The sequence below is a fragment of the Apostichopus japonicus genome, chromosome 6 (assembly GCF_037975245.1).
Source record: "Apostichopus japonicus isolate 1M-3 chromosome 6, ASM3797524v1, whole genome shotgun sequence".
NCBI lineage: Eukaryota > Metazoa > Echinodermata > Holothuroidea > Aspidochirotida > Stichopodidae > Apostichopus > Apostichopus japonicus.
The window spans coordinates 1615398-1633185 of record NC_092566.1 but is presented as its reverse complement, the minus strand read 5'-3'; the positions used below and the strand labels follow the sequence as shown (position 1 = coordinate 1633185).

The window sequence follows — 17788 nt, the reverse complement described above, 5'->3', positions numbered from 1 at the left end:
TGAGGAAGGGTTAAATCTCGGAAACATTAAGCCATATTAGGCAATTAAAATAAAAACAAATTGTAAATTACACTAGACAGAATATTTGTAAGGAAATACAATAAGCCTCATAAAAGCCCGCCAGTGGTGAAGGTGAGATAAAATAATGATAGAAAACGTCCCAATCTGGTTCCTCCTAGGGAAACGGACAAATTTTTCACAATTATCGAGTAATATTTGGCTAAGCCACAAAACTGGTGCCTGCGTCGAAGGACCATGAACTATTAGGAGAAATATTGTTTAAAAAGTACGCCAACTATTCGGATTTCTTTGACTCTTTACACCAAAGTCCTAAGATAGCTTGTCAGTGACAGTTCGAACATATCACTGCCCTGATATTAATGGCATTGAAGACTCGCCCCAAACAGCGTGCGGCCATCTGAAAAAGTTAACTTTCTGTTGCTTGCAGGTGACGTTTGTTCGTGTCGCTACAAAATGCAGACAGTAATGAAACTTGATACCTTAATTGTTATCTATAGCTGGACCTGAGATATCCATCGCTGTATCGTTTGTGTACTGTGCTGTGGGTATTGACCGCAGCTGTATGTACTGACTGTACACTAGTGTATAATTACCGACGGTAGCAAGCTATGTGTGTATTTTTCTGGGATCGATGGTTGTGTCTAACACTTCTGTTACACCTTATTCGAAACTAGGTCAGATTACCGGCGTTAGATGTTTCTTTTTGCGCGAGTGCTCACCAATGCTCCGTCATATTAAAAAAATATATCATAATTATGTAGTTTGTTATTCTAGATCCCTGGTAAATTAGTTGAAGATCAAGTGTAATGCGGCCTATTGAAATTTAAGTAAATTTACTCTAAAATAAAGAAAAAAACATTTTCATAATTGATCGTTTATTTTATATGTGTACCAGTGGTAGTGATAATGCCTTTCTCCACATTTCAAGTCACATCACTTAAATTATGAATGAAAATTGTCTTCTTAAACACTTTCTATTATTCCCGGTCTCATTCTCTGTTTTTCTCCTAAAGTCCTATAAGAATGCCATCATTGTGTTTCTGTTCATTGTGTATATTTATGTTACCAGTCTCCAACATCTCTAAGAGGATATGAACAGAAACAAACTGAAACTCGAAACTGAATTGTTACCTAATTGATAAAGATGGCGCTCTTCATGTCCATTCAAAAGCTTGAGTCGTAAACCTAATGGCAGAATTCTTCGTCACGGATGTAGTTTTTATCATGATTTGATATGTTACAGAATACTCAACTTAATATCAAAAACTGTCGACGGGTGAAGGTAGTTACTAAAGTACTTAAAACTATAAAAGTAAGTAAATTTAAATAGTGTTAGGCACGGAGATGTTCTTGGCCCGTCCCCCCCCCCCTTCCAAACAAAAACTTTGACAAGCGAATGCATATATGTTTGGTTATTTTGGGTAACGACTGAAGTGTGTTACTTTGATATTATTACAAACAATTTCGGACCACTACCTCCGTGTTTGACTCAATAAACTTTATATCAACTGAGCGTTTAAAGTGTTCTTCTATACTCGCGTATACTCGTTGTGGCGGATCTGAAATGTAATCTGTTAAAAAAAAAGAACACTTACGTAGTCCTCCATGAAATATATAAACATTTTAATCGGACGGATAATAGCTGACGATTTGTTTTTTATTTACCTATGGGAGGCATTACTAGACGAAATACATGTTTATGGTTATATCCTACATGTTTGACTGTCACATCACGTGTTAGCAATCGCCGTAACGGAAGTTCATTCTTATCTGGGCGATCAACTCCCGTCTGTCTGTTAATTAAACAACCGATGGTATATAGAGATCTAACTATAGCGCTCATCTCAGGAAGATAGCACATATCCCCGGAGTGTTTGTGTACTGCTATGTCGAACAGCGCTAACAAATCGCACATCCATATAAGGCCATGCAGACTGGCGAGAACATGCTGCGTGCTTACGGTGGATGGTAGAGCAGTATAGTTCCCACCAGTATATAGTTTACTAATGTAATAACTGCGGAGAGAAACGATCGACACATTGGACCACATGTGGTGCCTGAGTCATACATATTGGGCCCCTAGATGTTTATACCAGAAACTAAAATTCTGATAGCTATACTCACAAAGTCAGTTTAACGGTATGTTCTGAAAAATCTAGGCCCTTCAAATGTTGTCTTTTTTTGTGATTGTTATGTTACCCATACATATAGATATCGTCACTAACCGATGGAAATCTGAACACAGGTGATATTTTCGTGGAATGAAAACATGGATATGAAGTTAAATATAGGCTATGTTAAAAAAAAGGAATTCTAATCGGCTAAAGTAAATTAAAAAAGTAAGAAAAACAAAGAAGAATTTCAATTACAATGCCTTGATATTGTTCAGTTTATTCCAGTTGTTATAATCATAAAACCTGCAGTCAACGTAGGATAACACTGACAAGATATCTGTTGAATGGTAAATATATTTTATCCATGATGGTTGTTCTTTGAAAGAAATTTAAGATGTAGTCAGGAAATTGAAAAAAAAAGAGTGATATGTTCCTACCTCGAAATAGTTATTCTTCATTAAAACAAAAAAAAGTTGCTGATTCGAGATACAATAATTTGGCCATTTTTTTTTATTCTTTTTGGCTTTGAAAGGATTAAAGAAACTTTAGAATGACATTCTTTTCAATTATAGATAAATTAATTGATTCCAACAGAAATGTAATGATATTGCAGCATAATTTGCAGAAATCGTATTGAATACGTCAGAAAAGCTAGTAGAAAGTTAAAATTTGCAAATTTTTGTGCTAACGTGTTCATTCTTTCATTTGGAGATTTTTAATTCAATTGAACAATATTTCCTATCTACCTTATGACGTAAGGAGTCATAATCTCTGATTGAAATAAGCAAACAAAAGGTTGTGACAATAAATTCCAACAAAGAAAGTAATTTAGAAACTGGCAGTAACAAATAAAACTTGATTTATGCCTTTCCGGCTTTTGGCGTAATTTACAGACAGATAAAATGGCTAAGTATGTAATGTTTATGAGATAATTAGGTGCTCTGTGGCTCCTGGCTGGTTTATCAGACCATACAGGATATCATCACACTTAACGTCAACATGAAACTTTTTACAATTAATCTTTTCTCGCGCAAGTGGTATCTGTTGAGAGGTAAAAAGAGAACAACTATTAACCGTAATCGAGATAACATTTCCATGCACCCTTTTGTTATCATATACGTCACCATAGTAAGGGCATACTCTATCTTCCATTTATGATTTTGTTTTGCTTTGTAGTGTTGGGTTGGAAAGGGGGCAGGGGTGCGTCATATATTGATGTTCTATAAATAGAGAATGGATCAATTCATGTGCAGTTGGGTATTGGGGTGTGGGTTATGGGAGGGCGCTGTTTCTCAGTGCATTGGCACGATCAAAGTACATTGTGTGACGTCAATTGCGAAACTTGTTGTTGTTTTGCTAACATCTACGATTGCTGGCCACTAGTATCCACTCACTCATCCAAAAATTATAAATTTGGTATGTACTGACGCAACTTTGAAATAACCTTCTTTTGATTATGTAATAAACCCAAAATAAAATGTTATTTACAAAGATATCTAAATAGCAAAAGTTCGAATTTCAGTTATGTCGTTCCATTTATAACTAATCGTATCCATTGTTTTATAATTTCTACTCTTCCATCCAAAACTATTCTGTAAAGATATGATACAAATGGTGTTACAGAGGATGAAAACTAACATTTTGCCTGTAACAAACTAAAATGGGATTGTTGTGTGATGACGATATACGTACAGTATATTGAAGCTATTGTTTTCATTCGTCTGTAACATACCAAATTGATTTTAAACTCATTATCCTACAAATTAGCAAATATTTGTCTCAAGTACCAATTGCCGTTTACCAGCCACAGATATTTGAAGAACGAAGTTTTACTGGTCTAAAATGTCCAATTCTCTTGGATTTTAAGTCAGACTACAAACAAGCGATTACTGCAGCCAACTGAGTATAAAAGGGCTTAAACTTGTTGAAGCAGTGACTCGCACGGTCCGGCTTACTTCAAGTTTGTCATCTTAGGTGATTAAGATGTCAAACTAGTTAAACAGATGAGAATATCCACTGACTGTACGTTTCATAATGACAGAGGTTAAAATTCATACTCTGTTTTAAATATGCCAGGCTGCACTCCGTGAAATATAACTAATTCGTTTAATCTGGTAGAGTTGTTAGTAGACCTTACCCATCAACGATGATGATGCATGGACCTCGCAACTGCAACCTCTGGTATCTCACGGAATCTCCATGCATCCCCCAGCCAACGATTTTGTTCTCTCAATATGCATAAACATAGCTCATTAAGACTCTCTCCCGTAACACTTCACAAATACCTTCCGCTAGTGTTCACGCTAAGCTTAGCACGTGAGGCATGTGTTAGTGGGAGCACGTACATACGTCATCGTCGTTACCATCCAAACCCTGGCATTCTGCGTCCGACTGTTTGTTAGTCTTATGCCCTGTACATCCTACGGGATGTTCTTTGCTATTAGGAGGGACTGTCCCTCCCGTCAATGGATTACTAGATGAAACACCATCTACTCCTTTCCAATATCACCCAAATGTTTGGTTACTTTGGGGGTATTTTTTTATAATCCTCTTTTGGATACGATTTTGAAAGACTGAGGCAGGAAAAGAAACAGAAGATAAGGAAAGATGACTTCAACAACTATTGAGGAGAGGATAAGGTTGAGGATGAGAGGAGGACCTCCATGGGGCTTTCGAGTCGAGGGAAGTACCACTGGACCTGTCTATATCTCTAGTGTAAGTCGAGTATTTTCATTGATTTATTTCAGCCCAAATGTTAGTTTGGAGTTTATGAGCCGAAGATCACATGTGGTGGTCACATGAAAATATCATATATGGACGGTAAATTGCATGCAAGCAATTTCTAGCAAAACATATAACATAAGAAACACTACGTAAGCAAGGTAGTTTATAATGGTAATCAAAACAATGGCTGTGGGTTTTTTGTAGCCTACAAAAAATACATTCGCACACATGTTGAAATATATACCGTGTTTATTCAAGTTGGCTTAAAATGTTGGAATTTAATTACAAAGCTTATGTTACCTGCAGGCTATATGTATAGGCTATGTATACTACTAAAATTTCGGGAACCTACTGCATTGTAAGCAACAGCACACCAATATCGGGAATTTTTTAAGCAATGAAATCGAAACCTTTCTGTCAAATTGTGTTTGTCTAATTTGAGCAAGGCAATTTCACTTAGTTGCAATTGCTGTAAAAATATGAGCAGTTGTTATCTTTATTAATGTCATGGTTAAAAGATTTTACCCGTTAGCCTGAAAAAAAGAAGAAGAAATATATTGTGCTAAGGTGCTTAATAGATTACCTAACTAAAAAAACAAAAATGCAAGGAAACTGAAAAAGTATATATATATATATATATATATATATATATATATATATATATATATATATATATATATATATATATATATATATATATATATATATATATGCATGCGTTACACAGTTTCACAAGGTTAAAGCGCCATTTTGGACCGGAAATCGTGGTAACGATATCTTGTCAGGCAGTGCATTACTTTGATGTCTCACACACCTTCGTTAGCGTCTTAAGAATGCTCGTATGGGTATACCGTAACCTATATTGCATTGTGATGTATCTCTCACTTAATGAATGGGTCGCTATGCTGGCAAAGGTCAGTTATGGGGTATGTCATTCGTGTTGTCACGGTAACGACATTCGTCTTGTTTTAAACCTTATCGTGGATATTAATTGACAGTGTGACCAAGCAAACGTACCATAATACGCGTAGGTTGTAAATAAATTCATTACGATATAAGTTTGAAGCAATTTGACCTCCAAAGCCGAGTCCGACGTTTACAAGTTACGTCACACGCACACATTACTTGTGGTAGTGTTTGTTCTTAAAACAAGGAATGTTGCTTCTGTGTTTATTGGAGATTAAGCTAATCATATGGACTTATCTGTTATCAAATTAATATCTTACACGAACAGCATCACACGGCAACGTTATACCACACACATACCAATATGTCTGAGATTCGAACACTATATACAGCCAACACTTATTGTAACGATTCCTATGATACGTTCAGTTTAGCTCTTATCAGTTCTCATTTTCATCGATAATGTTTCAGAAATGAATCGAGAGCGGAGTGGAGGAGAGGGGGGAGGGGGGTAAGTTACCAGGGTTAGCAAACTGAGCATTAATGATGATATGATTTTGCACAGACATGTTGTTATCACAGCGGACATTACCTCTCATACATTCACTTTAATATAATTAATTGGAGCGCCCACGTGATCATTAATCCTACACGTTTTAAACATGTGTACATATATGATGCAACATATATCAAATTATTGTTTTTGTCGGTTATTGGATCATGATCAAACAGCTACGAAAGCATATGCATCGCGGGGTGGGGTTGGGGTGGGGTGGGGTGGGGTGGGGAGGGGTTTGTCATGGGCATTGTGGTATACAGTCTCTCAACTATCACTTTTCTAGAATCGAGGCTCTGTCCCTTATTTCCCTACACATGACACACAAAAAAGAAGGTTTTCGGTTTAAAGGTTAGCCTACAGCCATGAATAATTTAAAGAAATATGAATACAAAGGAAAATACATCTATTGTCCGTTAGTTCCTTTAGTGACCATACAATATGGGTGTCTAACTGTCACCACCAAACTGCTGAAATTAATATACGCAGTGGTTTATCAACTTGTTATATCTATCCGTTTACAATAAATAAAATTTCGTTTTATGACTTTGAAGTTTTACAGCCGGTATAGTTGATATATAAACATTAGAATTTAAACACCATTGCTCGTTTTAAGTGCATGTAGTCTGTACGTTATGATTCCCATATTCCCGGGTTCGCGTATCCAGTACACCCCGAATTGTCCATACATTCCTTGCATATCCCAAACAGTGAGTGATTTATTACTTTTTTCCTCTCATAATTGTTATGTTATTAATTTAATCGAAAGCTATTCTCCTAACGACTTTGTAATAAAAATCTGTCTTAAAAGTATAGAGTCTGACTTGCTAGTGGGTATGAATAATCACACACAGTATACTCGGTATGCCTGTTATAAGAGGAAATATGTGGTACCCAGCAGCCCCGACGGTTTCTTAATTTAGACCAGGGAATTCGTCAACTACGCTCTCTAAATGTCAAAAGGTCACAAGTGGTCAAAACACGTTCTCAGGCGGAGAGAAATATAACTGACTTCGTTTCAAGATTGCATGCTAAGCCGCTGTAAGGATTGAATGATATATTAAATTGGACTATTTTGAGACAACCATTTTCAGTCCGGATTACAAAAATACTTTTTGGAGAAATGTCAATCATAATCCGCATCAAAGTTAGCAATATATCAACATATATCAACATATATCATATATCAACATCAATATATGACCATCTTAACATCAATATGTAAATATATTACTTGACATATCGACAGTTTATTTTCCATTGATCGTCATGTGGGCCCTCCCAACATGCTAAAAAAGCATATCGCTCAAAACAATTTCAATATATGAAATATATCAATATTAAGATATTATACTTGCATACTGTATATATATGAGAGAGCAGGAAATCGCTTGCTATACTCCTGATTGAAGTTATTAGAATCGGAAATGTAAACATGCAATAACAAATACCACTACATCGCTTACATGGGAATTATAAAAGATTTACCTCAACACATCCATTGTGGAATGCAAAGCTGTTCCAATCGCGGCGGAGAGCGATGTATTCTGCCTTAATTTTGGCTTGGTTTCATTCAAACAGCCCGAGATGTGTACATGTTGTCTGAACATTAACAGGTCATTAAGGTTTGCCTTTAAGACGTTACCACAACTAGTTACACAAGATGGGGGTAGATTTACCTCATCAACAACTGAAAAGGGAAATATTTACTTACATTGATCGCATTAAACTGTGAGAATAGTATATACCTAAAGGCAATTAAAAGTCAATCAATGACATCAAAGAAAAACACAATTCTATAATAATGATCGGAACATGTTTTAAACTGCATTCCTATGTGTTTATAGTGCCACGTCAACACCTCAAGTGTAATTTACATGATTGGTGTTTGATACGTCAGGTATTCCTAGGATCGTTCCTTAAAATAACTTGATCCGACATGATGACGTCAAACTCCAACCCTTGCTGACTGACGAACAAGGAAACAATTCATGCTTTTAAAGTTCGTAGTTCAAACGTTGGCTTGTAGTCTGAAACTTTGAGTAGGAAGGAATAGTAGGGGCACAGACATGATTTAATCAGACACTAAATTTTAAACCAGGATGTTTCTCTCACCGTCCTATGGATTTAAGATTTAGAACAATTGTAGAGGTAAAACGTTTTCATTTGGGGAGGGGAGGGGTGGGTGTAGGAGAGTTTAATAACATTGAGCCGTGTTTTCCCATTCACAAAGAGTTATGATAATATATGGTCAGTTATAGATTAACCAGAAACTTATAAAAGTTGGACACAGGGAGGTTTGTGGGGTTGCTTATTTTCAGAACAGTTTTTTTTCTTTGCTGTTCCCCTTTGTGTAGCTCTGTCGGGAATCTGAAATATATAAATCTGCAAAACTAAACGTTACAGAGACCTGAACATACTTGACAACAACCAAAAAGGAGTCGTTAAAATATTGTAGTGCGCTTGCGCGCTGAAATATTGGCTTTACTGGCCAAGTGAACGATACATACATGACTGGACGTTTGAAACATAACGTTTAAATATTCTTTGCACATTTGCAGTTTCAGATGCTAGCTGCGAGGCCAACTTATTCTGAGCCTGTCACGGCGCTCACATGCGCCCTTACTAAGGTATCTACATGACTATACTCCCTGGTGTGTTTTCCGCCAAAAAATAACACCATGAGCAACCGGAAAGTACTCCACGCGCACTACAATTATGCGTATTTGCAGGCAAATGCAGTCCTAGTTAGCGTTGTCATCATTATATTAGGGCATTCCAGGCAACCTGGTGTCTGGAGGTTTGCCAGTCTGAGCAGAGGATAGTCAAACATGTCAAGCATGTGGTAATTACTTGGATCAGAAAGAGTAAACGTGTCGCTGAGGTAATTAAGACACGTTAGAAACAGTTGGTGCCGTATAGCTGTATAGATCCGTTCAAAGCTTTTGGACGTTCATTATTTCCCATCAATCTACCAAGTCAACATTCCTCAATCCAAGTTTATTTGCGAACAGGACAAACTGGATATTCTGACAGCGTATATGGATCAGTGGATCTTGCTGTTTGGGGTATACTACGTATTACATGCCTAAGGGGTTCCTCGCTTTCCCTCCCACATTATGTTAGGAAGGCACGACTGGTCTCCAATTATGAAATGACTGGGTTTCTTTTACTGCCAGCTCAGATCATATTTACTGACAGTGGCATTCATATTCAATCTGATTTGACTTTATCTCCTGCAAAGTTACATCAAGGCACTTCATTTTACGGTCGCGTCGAGTCGAATTATTATCAGTGATATCCAGAATCCAGTCATATCATTGATTCGCGTCACTGTATAAGTTCTATAGGGGAAACTTTGCAGTCACTTAACTTGATATTTTAGTGCATCAAGTCATGAATGGCCATCTCAATATTTGGGAATATGCTGGAAAGTATGTAGAAGCTTCTGAAATAGCACTTAACAAAATCTATTATCCTATATATCTTCCTACCTTCCTTCCTCCCTACCCCTCCCTCCCTCTCTTGCGCACCCCTCACTCCCTCTCCTCCTTTCTGTCCTCCCCACCATCCGAACACCTGATCACGATATTCCTGTGTTAGAAGTGTTTCTCAAAGCATGTGGCAATTATTCTCCATAATGCAGACTTTTTATTCATAAAACAGAGAACGAAGAACCCGAAGTAACTATAGCCTTTCATTGAGCTTCCCAGCAGATAGAGTTTAGCTCACTGGGAGGCCCGGAATTACAAACAGGTATATGATCTTCCAGCTGAATTACTTGTGCCCCTTATCATGGCGAACATATGTAGTTATTTAAGTGTTCATCTACCGTAGATCGTTGGGTAACAGCTGGTACATTTCAGTATACGCATATTGGCAGGTATTATTATTATCATCAGGATGAGTATACATATAGGCTATGGTGTCTATACTGTATACTCATACGTGCCTTTCTGAGTATATGAGTAGAACCCTAAATAGGCAGACGTGCTAGGCGGCGTGGGAAAGGAATGTAGATTCCGTTACTACCGTACACGTAATTAGATACGGTGACCGATAAGATCCCTTAAAACAACCGACTGGTAAGGAAAACAAAGGTTAATGTTCAGGCATTAGTCTTTATTAGTGCTAGTATATATATGAAAATAACGAGGGAATATCAGGTTCAGTTTGCCTATTAGGGTCAGGTTAACAAGCTGCAGAGAAGTCTTGGACTATGCCCGATCAGAAACAGAATAACGAGAAAGAAAGAAAAATGGCAGACATATTTTGATCCGTTGCAGCATAGACAAGTGAAGGGTCAAACCATAGAGATATGAGAGAGAGGTAAACTTAAGTGGTGTGTCAATTAACGTTGTCATAGGCTATGCTAAACACTATAATTATCCAGTAACTACCCGAGAGAATGTATACGCTCTGGATGTATTGATATGAAAAATTCCAATGCTGTGAAAGAACGTTATATGTCAAAACTATTTCTCAACTAAAAATGATTGTGAACTTGATTTTTACACCCGCAATACTGACATTTTTGAAGATTTTAAAGTTCATTGATTAAGAAATCATAACTTGACGCATTTGCCTTCACAGTATAAATGGACTGCATGCGTTAAGGTTAAGAAAGAGTTTATGAGAACGGTTGCCTCTGGAAATTACGTCACAGCCCACGTGCATACTCTTGTTGTGACGTCATAGTTTGTCTATATTCTACGTAAACACAAGGAACATCTGTTATCTGTATACCTTCCCTGATGGTAAAGTCGGATGAACATCTTTTTGCGAATACTTAAAATAGAGAGGTATAAAGAAGGTACTCGTGAAACAGTATATTTAGAGAGATCAATAAGCTAGCTATTGCAATGGACATGCATACTGTGATATGGATTCACATGTACCGATTTTGAATTTGTTTATACAGGCCTGTAACTATAAGTCTACCATATTCGAAGATTGATATTTGAATTTCTCCAAGTGCATACGAGCAGCGTGGAAGATCAATCCTAAAATGCCAAAACTTTACCCACTATTTTTGGTTGCCAACAACAAAAATGATTGAAATTGTGTCGTTTGAATATCTGGTGAGAAATTTCTTGACATAAAAATAAGCTATGGCTAATTAGTTGGAGCTCATTTTAATTTAAGCTCACTAAATATTTTCGCCAAATCAAGAGCGCCCCCAGAAACAGAAGAGAGAGAGAGAGACTAAAAACACTCTCTAACCTTGTTACTATTCTCGAGTGAGAAATGAATTTATTTTAGTTCATATCTTGACAAGCATTGATGTTTGTTAGACAAATTATTGACGTGAACGTACTATGTGAAATCAAAACAAAGATTTTATCTGACAGATCCACTTCGCATTCTTGTCATGTTTGAGGGTAAGTTATCCTCTGAGGTAATACTTATCATTCCCTAGTCTACATGATATGTGTTACGTGCTACCACAGCAGTGCCTGGTAGGATGCATGGCTTCCTACTAGTATAGTTGCTCCCCAGCTAACGGCAAACAATGTCTTGACTTGCTCAAGTCGATTGCTAGTTAGTATAATTTAAAACCAATATACTACGTATATGTTGCGTGTTACCAACGCAATATCTGTCAGGGATTCGCTACGGCGCTATAACATATCTCTGATGCCCGGTAGGACGCATGGATACTTATCAGTATACAGTTGTCCATAAACAAAGTCTTGACTTGCTCAAGTCGATTTATGGTTAGTAGAGTGAAAGAAGAATAGACTACATAATAGTTGTTGCGTGCTACCACAACAGTTTGGAATTGCTAAAGTCGATTACTTTAGTAAAAAAATCTAGGAAGGAAATGGAGGGCCACACATATCCTTCATGATATGTATTACGTGCTATCACATCAGTGCTTGGTAGGACACGTGATTGCCTAATATCACATTTTTCCATCATTTAATAACAAATTCGAGACTTGCTAAAGTTGATTCTATAGGTTAGTATAATGATATAATATAGAGGGCCTACACATACATGAAAGTTGTAACTTGCCGATATCAGAACAATGCCTGATAGGACGCAAGGTTTCCGACTAGTAAAGTTGCCAATCACTTAACGGAGAACAAAGTCTGGAATTGCTTTAGTCGTTATAGCTTTGTTTATTGAAAGAAGGCCTAGCCTAGATGAAAGTTGTTGACTTGGCTTGACTTGTTCAAGTCGATTATTACACTTGGTGCAAGAGAAGAAAATAGAGGGCACCCTTAATTAATCTAACTCGTGCACTGATATGTGTTTGAGATCAACCCAGTGCTCCCGTGTTACCATGTGCTTCCATACTACCAAGTGCTTTCATCATGGCGTTGTTGTAAGTTGATGTACTCCAACACAGACCGTTTCAAGCATACTGAGGTTACCACGTCACGTGACCTTTACATTTAATAACTGATTATACAGCCTTCACAGACTCTTATTATATTAAGGAGTAGTAACTAGTAACCAATGTATTTGAATCGTATCCAAAGCAGCACCTGATCTGTGATTGATCCCAACTGTTTATTGACCGGGTGACGAGACTAAACCGTACATTGAACTTTGGATAGTACTCGCTCTTAGTACATAGAAGGTGCATATATATATATACAAAGCAATTCAGGGAAGGGTAGGTTCCTCATGTCGTTGTAGTAGCTGACGTTCTCCAACACAGAACGTTTCAAGCATACTGAGGTTACCACGTCACGTGACACTTGCATTTAATATCTTATTATACAGCCATCACAAACTCTTCGTCTGTTAGGGAGTAGTAACCATGGGATTTGAATCGTGTTCCAAATTAAGCAGCACGTGATCTATAGCTGATCCCAGCTGTTTGTTGACCTGGTGACGAGACTTTACCGTGCGTTGAACTTTGGATAGTACTCGCTGATAGTTCATAGAAAGTGTATATACAAGGTTTGGCTTCAAAAAGTCAAGGGTTATACGTATGACACAGGACAAATAAACTACTATAGAAAACATTGTATGTCCTAGATATATGTAACCTCGTCGCTATTGACTTGATTGAAGCATTAGCAACGTTATGGATTAACCAATCCAATCTAGTCATTTCACAACGTTATAACGTTAGCATGTGAACTCATCTACTGTTGACGTACATCGTGTGTGTTGCACAGTATTTATTCTCTCTTGTGTAGGCGTATATACTTTATGATATTTTGTGAAAGAACGGAATGCGGTCGATATGGAGGTGTAAACTCCCCGTAGTGCTATTTTGTTAGCCATTATTACTAAGGGACGCCAATAAGATATTTTCCAGTGATTAAACAGCTGACCTGTCAGGTACAATCGGTCAAAGGACAACCCCTGAACCCTTTGGTATTTCTAAGCTGGCAGCCAAGGTACTTGGTGGAAGTATTTTAAGGCCAAGGTCGTTACTAGGTTTAATTAATTCTGGTGAACACACAAAGTGAGTATATTAAACAAGACAGAGTGGAATGTGTCGTTTGGGTCCTCCGAAAGGTATAACTAAGCTTAGGCCGTTATAATGACATTGACTCCTGCTAGGAAATATCATGAAGGCATGTACTCACATTGTATGTAATGAGATTACAGATTCACTGACCGTTGAATGACACCATGTGAAAAGTTAAAACAGTTTAAATTCTTGATTGCTTTTCTGCAAGAAAAAAAAACTAACAAACAAATACAAAGAAGAAAGGAAGGCTTCACAGTCTTCGTACAGAACATTGCTGAAGTATCTTATATGACACTGGTCACGAGCAGTGTTATATGGTTTGAAAAACAACAATATATCATATATGCTTCTTTTTGTGTTTGAAAACCCGTACATCGATTGGTAATCTGATGCAAAGATTCAAAACAGATGTTCATTGCTTCGAGAACTTCGTTATAATGTTCGAAAGAAGTAATAACACTTAGGCTAGGCTAACGTAACCTTTAAAGCCTAGCTATAGGCCTCTATATACTGAATCCTGGTCTGATTTAGGTGTCAAATATTACGTCTTGTGACGGTCATTGAGTGAACAATTCATCAACCACATGCCATAGCAAAAAGTTCTGTCGTGGCCTTTCTAAGCTACCCTGTAACATCAAATTACTGAACTGTTGATATTTATTGCAAACCAGTGGCGTAGGAAGGTACTTTTGAGTGGCGGGGGGGGGGGGGGGGGCTGAAGACTGATGGCCGGCCTGGGGGAGGGGTCTAAGGGGAGGGGGTATTTTTTTGCATTTCCAGGTGGCCTCAGATGCAATTTGATGCAATATAGCACACTTCAACACCCACTCCATTTTGTAAATAAAATTTCCTTCAAAAATGACGGAATCTCAATGTTTTTTCTTCTCTGGAATATTCTGATTATGCCTAGAGCCAACTCTAATCACCCTATGTGAGAGAACTTTATTCTTACGTACTTAGCAACCATACGAGAGCTAAATGATAGATATTCAAACTCAAACATATGAAGAAATGAGAACTCCTCTTGAAAAACAAGCTTGACCAAGTCGTTGCAAGATGACTGACCATGCATGTGTCATAGAGTACGTCCGTGTCACCATACGATCTTAGTCTCTTTGTGAACGTGATATATCACAATGAAGTTTCAATTTCCTATGTATTGTATATGTTTCACGTTAGTACCCAATTAGCGAGAATGACAATAGCATATACCCTATACCGGGCCATCATCTGCGTGATACACACAAACACTAAGAATTTAATCGAAGTTCAATAATGGACTATAACCGATCTATAAATCTCTGAATACGATCGCAGTTACTTGTGAATACTTCCCCAATGGGTTGTCTTTCTTGAAATTTAAATTGCATAATCGATTACTTGTGAAGTCATTAAAGGAGTCCATCATGCTCTATAAAGTTTCAATACGTGATCGTGGGATCCATGCATCTCTCATGAAATTGTTTACTTGATTTGGGTTTAGTCTTGGGTTGCTGCAACAGTATGAGAACTACAGTAAGATTGTCAAGCGAATCATGATTACATGAAGCTTTTTCAATGTGTATAGTGTATACCGCGTACTAATCTAATCTATGGAGACGTGCGGCATCCATGGAACGCGGTTTTTGAATTTAACTACTTCAAAATAAGTTATTCTGAGAGACCCAAGGATCGTAGTTGGCAACTTATTTCCTCCAAATTGACTACAAAACAACAACAACAGCAAAATTCGTTGACCTTGTATCACATCAACTGCTGTTATTTGGAGAGCTTTTCTATTGTGGATGGTCCCGATTTTTCGTCAAAATCGTTATTCCTGCGGATTTACATGGATTAATCTCTCCCGTGCATCGTAACGTTTTCTCTTCATAATCAGTTTGGGTTCTTCTGATGATGTGTAAAATCAGTACACGGATGACGAATGTTTTGCATTTACTTCAATCAATCTCCTCACATATATTTCTGCATTAAGTATAACTTATACAGTCTGACGTAAAGGTAATACAAACTATCTTTTTGCAAAGAAAAAACTATCGCACAACCTTTATTTCTCTTCAAGAATTTTCAAATAGTAAAGTTATGATCGTCTATTTAGTGGGTAACGAGGCGGGAAAGGAGACAGCCGTGTTGCAGCCGTTTTGTGATCCCACTCCCTCTCCACCGTTCATTATTGAAAACAAGCCTTTGATACCATCATATAACAGTGCATTTCGCGTACCGAAACCGTGGAAACCGCCCACTACATCGGAATATCCCGAGCATAGAAATGACGTCATCACACTTGAAAACGGTGATTGGCAAAATGGCTCCGAAACCAAGAAACTTTGTCTTAAAGTCAACTCTCTTCCATTCATGATTCAAATTTCTCAGCGATTTGACGATATCGCATCATCGGAGAGAAACTCGGAGGCAGTGGAAGAAAATGAAGATGTGTGGAATACTACGGAGGTAATAGCATAAATCTTGGGGTATGGTACTGGTGGGTGGTGGGGCTCTTTAAGTGGAGGATGTGGTATATTTGTGGGAGATGGGGTTCTTTTGTAGGGGTATGGAATTGGTGGGTGGTGGGGCTCTTTTAGCGGGATATGGTATATTTGTGGGGTTCTTTAGTGGGAGGGGGGTATGGTATTGGTGGGTGATGGGGCTCTATAATTTCTTGTTTCTTGATTTTCATGTAGATCAATGTGATTCAGAAGAATGATTTCGATCGTTAGTTAATTTCTTATTCCGTTTGGTGTCAAGTGCTTTATCGTCTCAGCAAAGAAATAGTAATTATAACATGAAGATAATTTTAAAATATTAATGAGTATATGAGAATGAAGGCTCCCTAGTGAGTTGCCAACCTTTCGGGTAATAGTCAAATGCGTGCTCTAATCAATTGCTCCACTGAAAAATCCAAGCATGAACTGATACAGTTCTGCAAAAGTTGGGGCCAGTCCGGGAATCGAACCCGGGACCTCTCGCACCCGAAGCGAGAATCATACCTCTAGACCAACTGGCCACTCTATAGCGTTGTGAAACGTACCGGCAATTATTCTACACTCTTGATGTATGAAGTATATACATCTTCAATATTTAATATATATAGGCTAATATCATAATATTTCTGTATGCTTAAGTTAATGATGTTGCAATATTAGAAAGTCTATCTAAAGTTCTTGCCTAAACTAAAAATAGCTTGTCGAAGAACAGTTTGGGAGAAATGCTATGATTTAAATACATTTATTGATCAACTATAGTCTTAGTTGTCTGCGACATAAGGGCGGGAATTCCCGTGAACACACAAGCACATACTGTAATGATGCAAAAGCAATTGGGCCTGTCCGGGAATCGAACCCGGGACCTCTCGCACCCGAAGCGAGAATCATACCTCTAGACCAACGGGCCACTCTCTGGCGTTGTGAAACGTACTGGCGATTATTCCACACTCCTGATGTATCTACACTCCTGAATTCTACACTCCTGAATGTATTCTACACTCCTGAATGTATTCTACACTCCTGAAGTATATACATCTTCAATATATAGGCTAATATCATAATATTTCTGTATGCTTATGTTAATGGTGTTGCAATATCAGAAAGTCTATCTAAACTTCTTGCCCAAAATAAAAATAGATTAACGAAGAACAGTTTGGGGAAATGCTATGATTTAAAAAGATTAATTGATCAACTATAGTCTTAGTTGTCTGCGACATAAGGGCGGGAATTCCCGTGAATACACAAGCACATATTGTAATGAGGCAAAAACAATTGGGCCTGTCCGGGAATCGAACCCGGGACCTCTCGCACCCGAAGCGAGAATCATACCTCTAGACCAACGAGCCACTCTATAGCGTTGTGAAACGTACTGGTGATTATTCTACACTCCTGATGTATCAAGTATATTCATCTTCAATATATAGGCTAATATCATAATATTTCTGTATGCTTATGTTAATGGTGTTGCAATATCAGAAAGTCTATCTAAACTTCTTGCCCAAAATAAAAATAGATTAACGAAGAACAGTTTGGGGAAATGCTATGATTT

The 17788-nt window shown here is 37.6% G+C and overlaps 1 protein-coding gene and 3 non-coding genes across 6 annotated transcripts in view; 1 reads left to right on the top strand and 3 right to left on the bottom strand.

Moving 5' to 3' along the window:
- The first annotated feature begins 4515 nt into the window (after positions 1 to 4515).
- Positions 4516 to 17788, top strand: part of LOC139968612 (uncharacterized) — a 39599-nt gene continuing 26326 nt past the window's right edge. For 2 of the 3 annotated variants that reach the window (XM_071972780.1, XM_071972779.1), the window contains exon 1: positions 15824 to 16207. In XM_071972780.1, coding sequence (XP_071828881.1) covers positions 15839 to 16207 — 369 coding nt within the window. In that variant the 5' untranslated portion in view covers positions 15824 to 15838. Of the gene's footprint in view, positions 4851 to 15823; positions 16208 to 17788 lie in introns of those variants that run through there. The other variant, XM_071972781.1, reaches the window with a different exon arrangement.
- On the bottom strand, positions 16689 to 16760 carry Trnap-cgg (transfer RNA proline (anticodon CGG)). Its single transcript has one exon. It is a non-coding gene; the product is annotated as a tRNA-Pro (tRNA).
- On the bottom strand, positions 17075 to 17146 carry Trnap-cgg (transfer RNA proline (anticodon CGG)). Its single transcript has one exon. It is a non-coding gene; the product is annotated as a tRNA-Pro (tRNA).
- On the bottom strand, positions 17514 to 17585 carry Trnap-cgg (transfer RNA proline (anticodon CGG)). The gene has a single exon. It is a non-coding gene; the product is annotated as a tRNA-Pro (tRNA).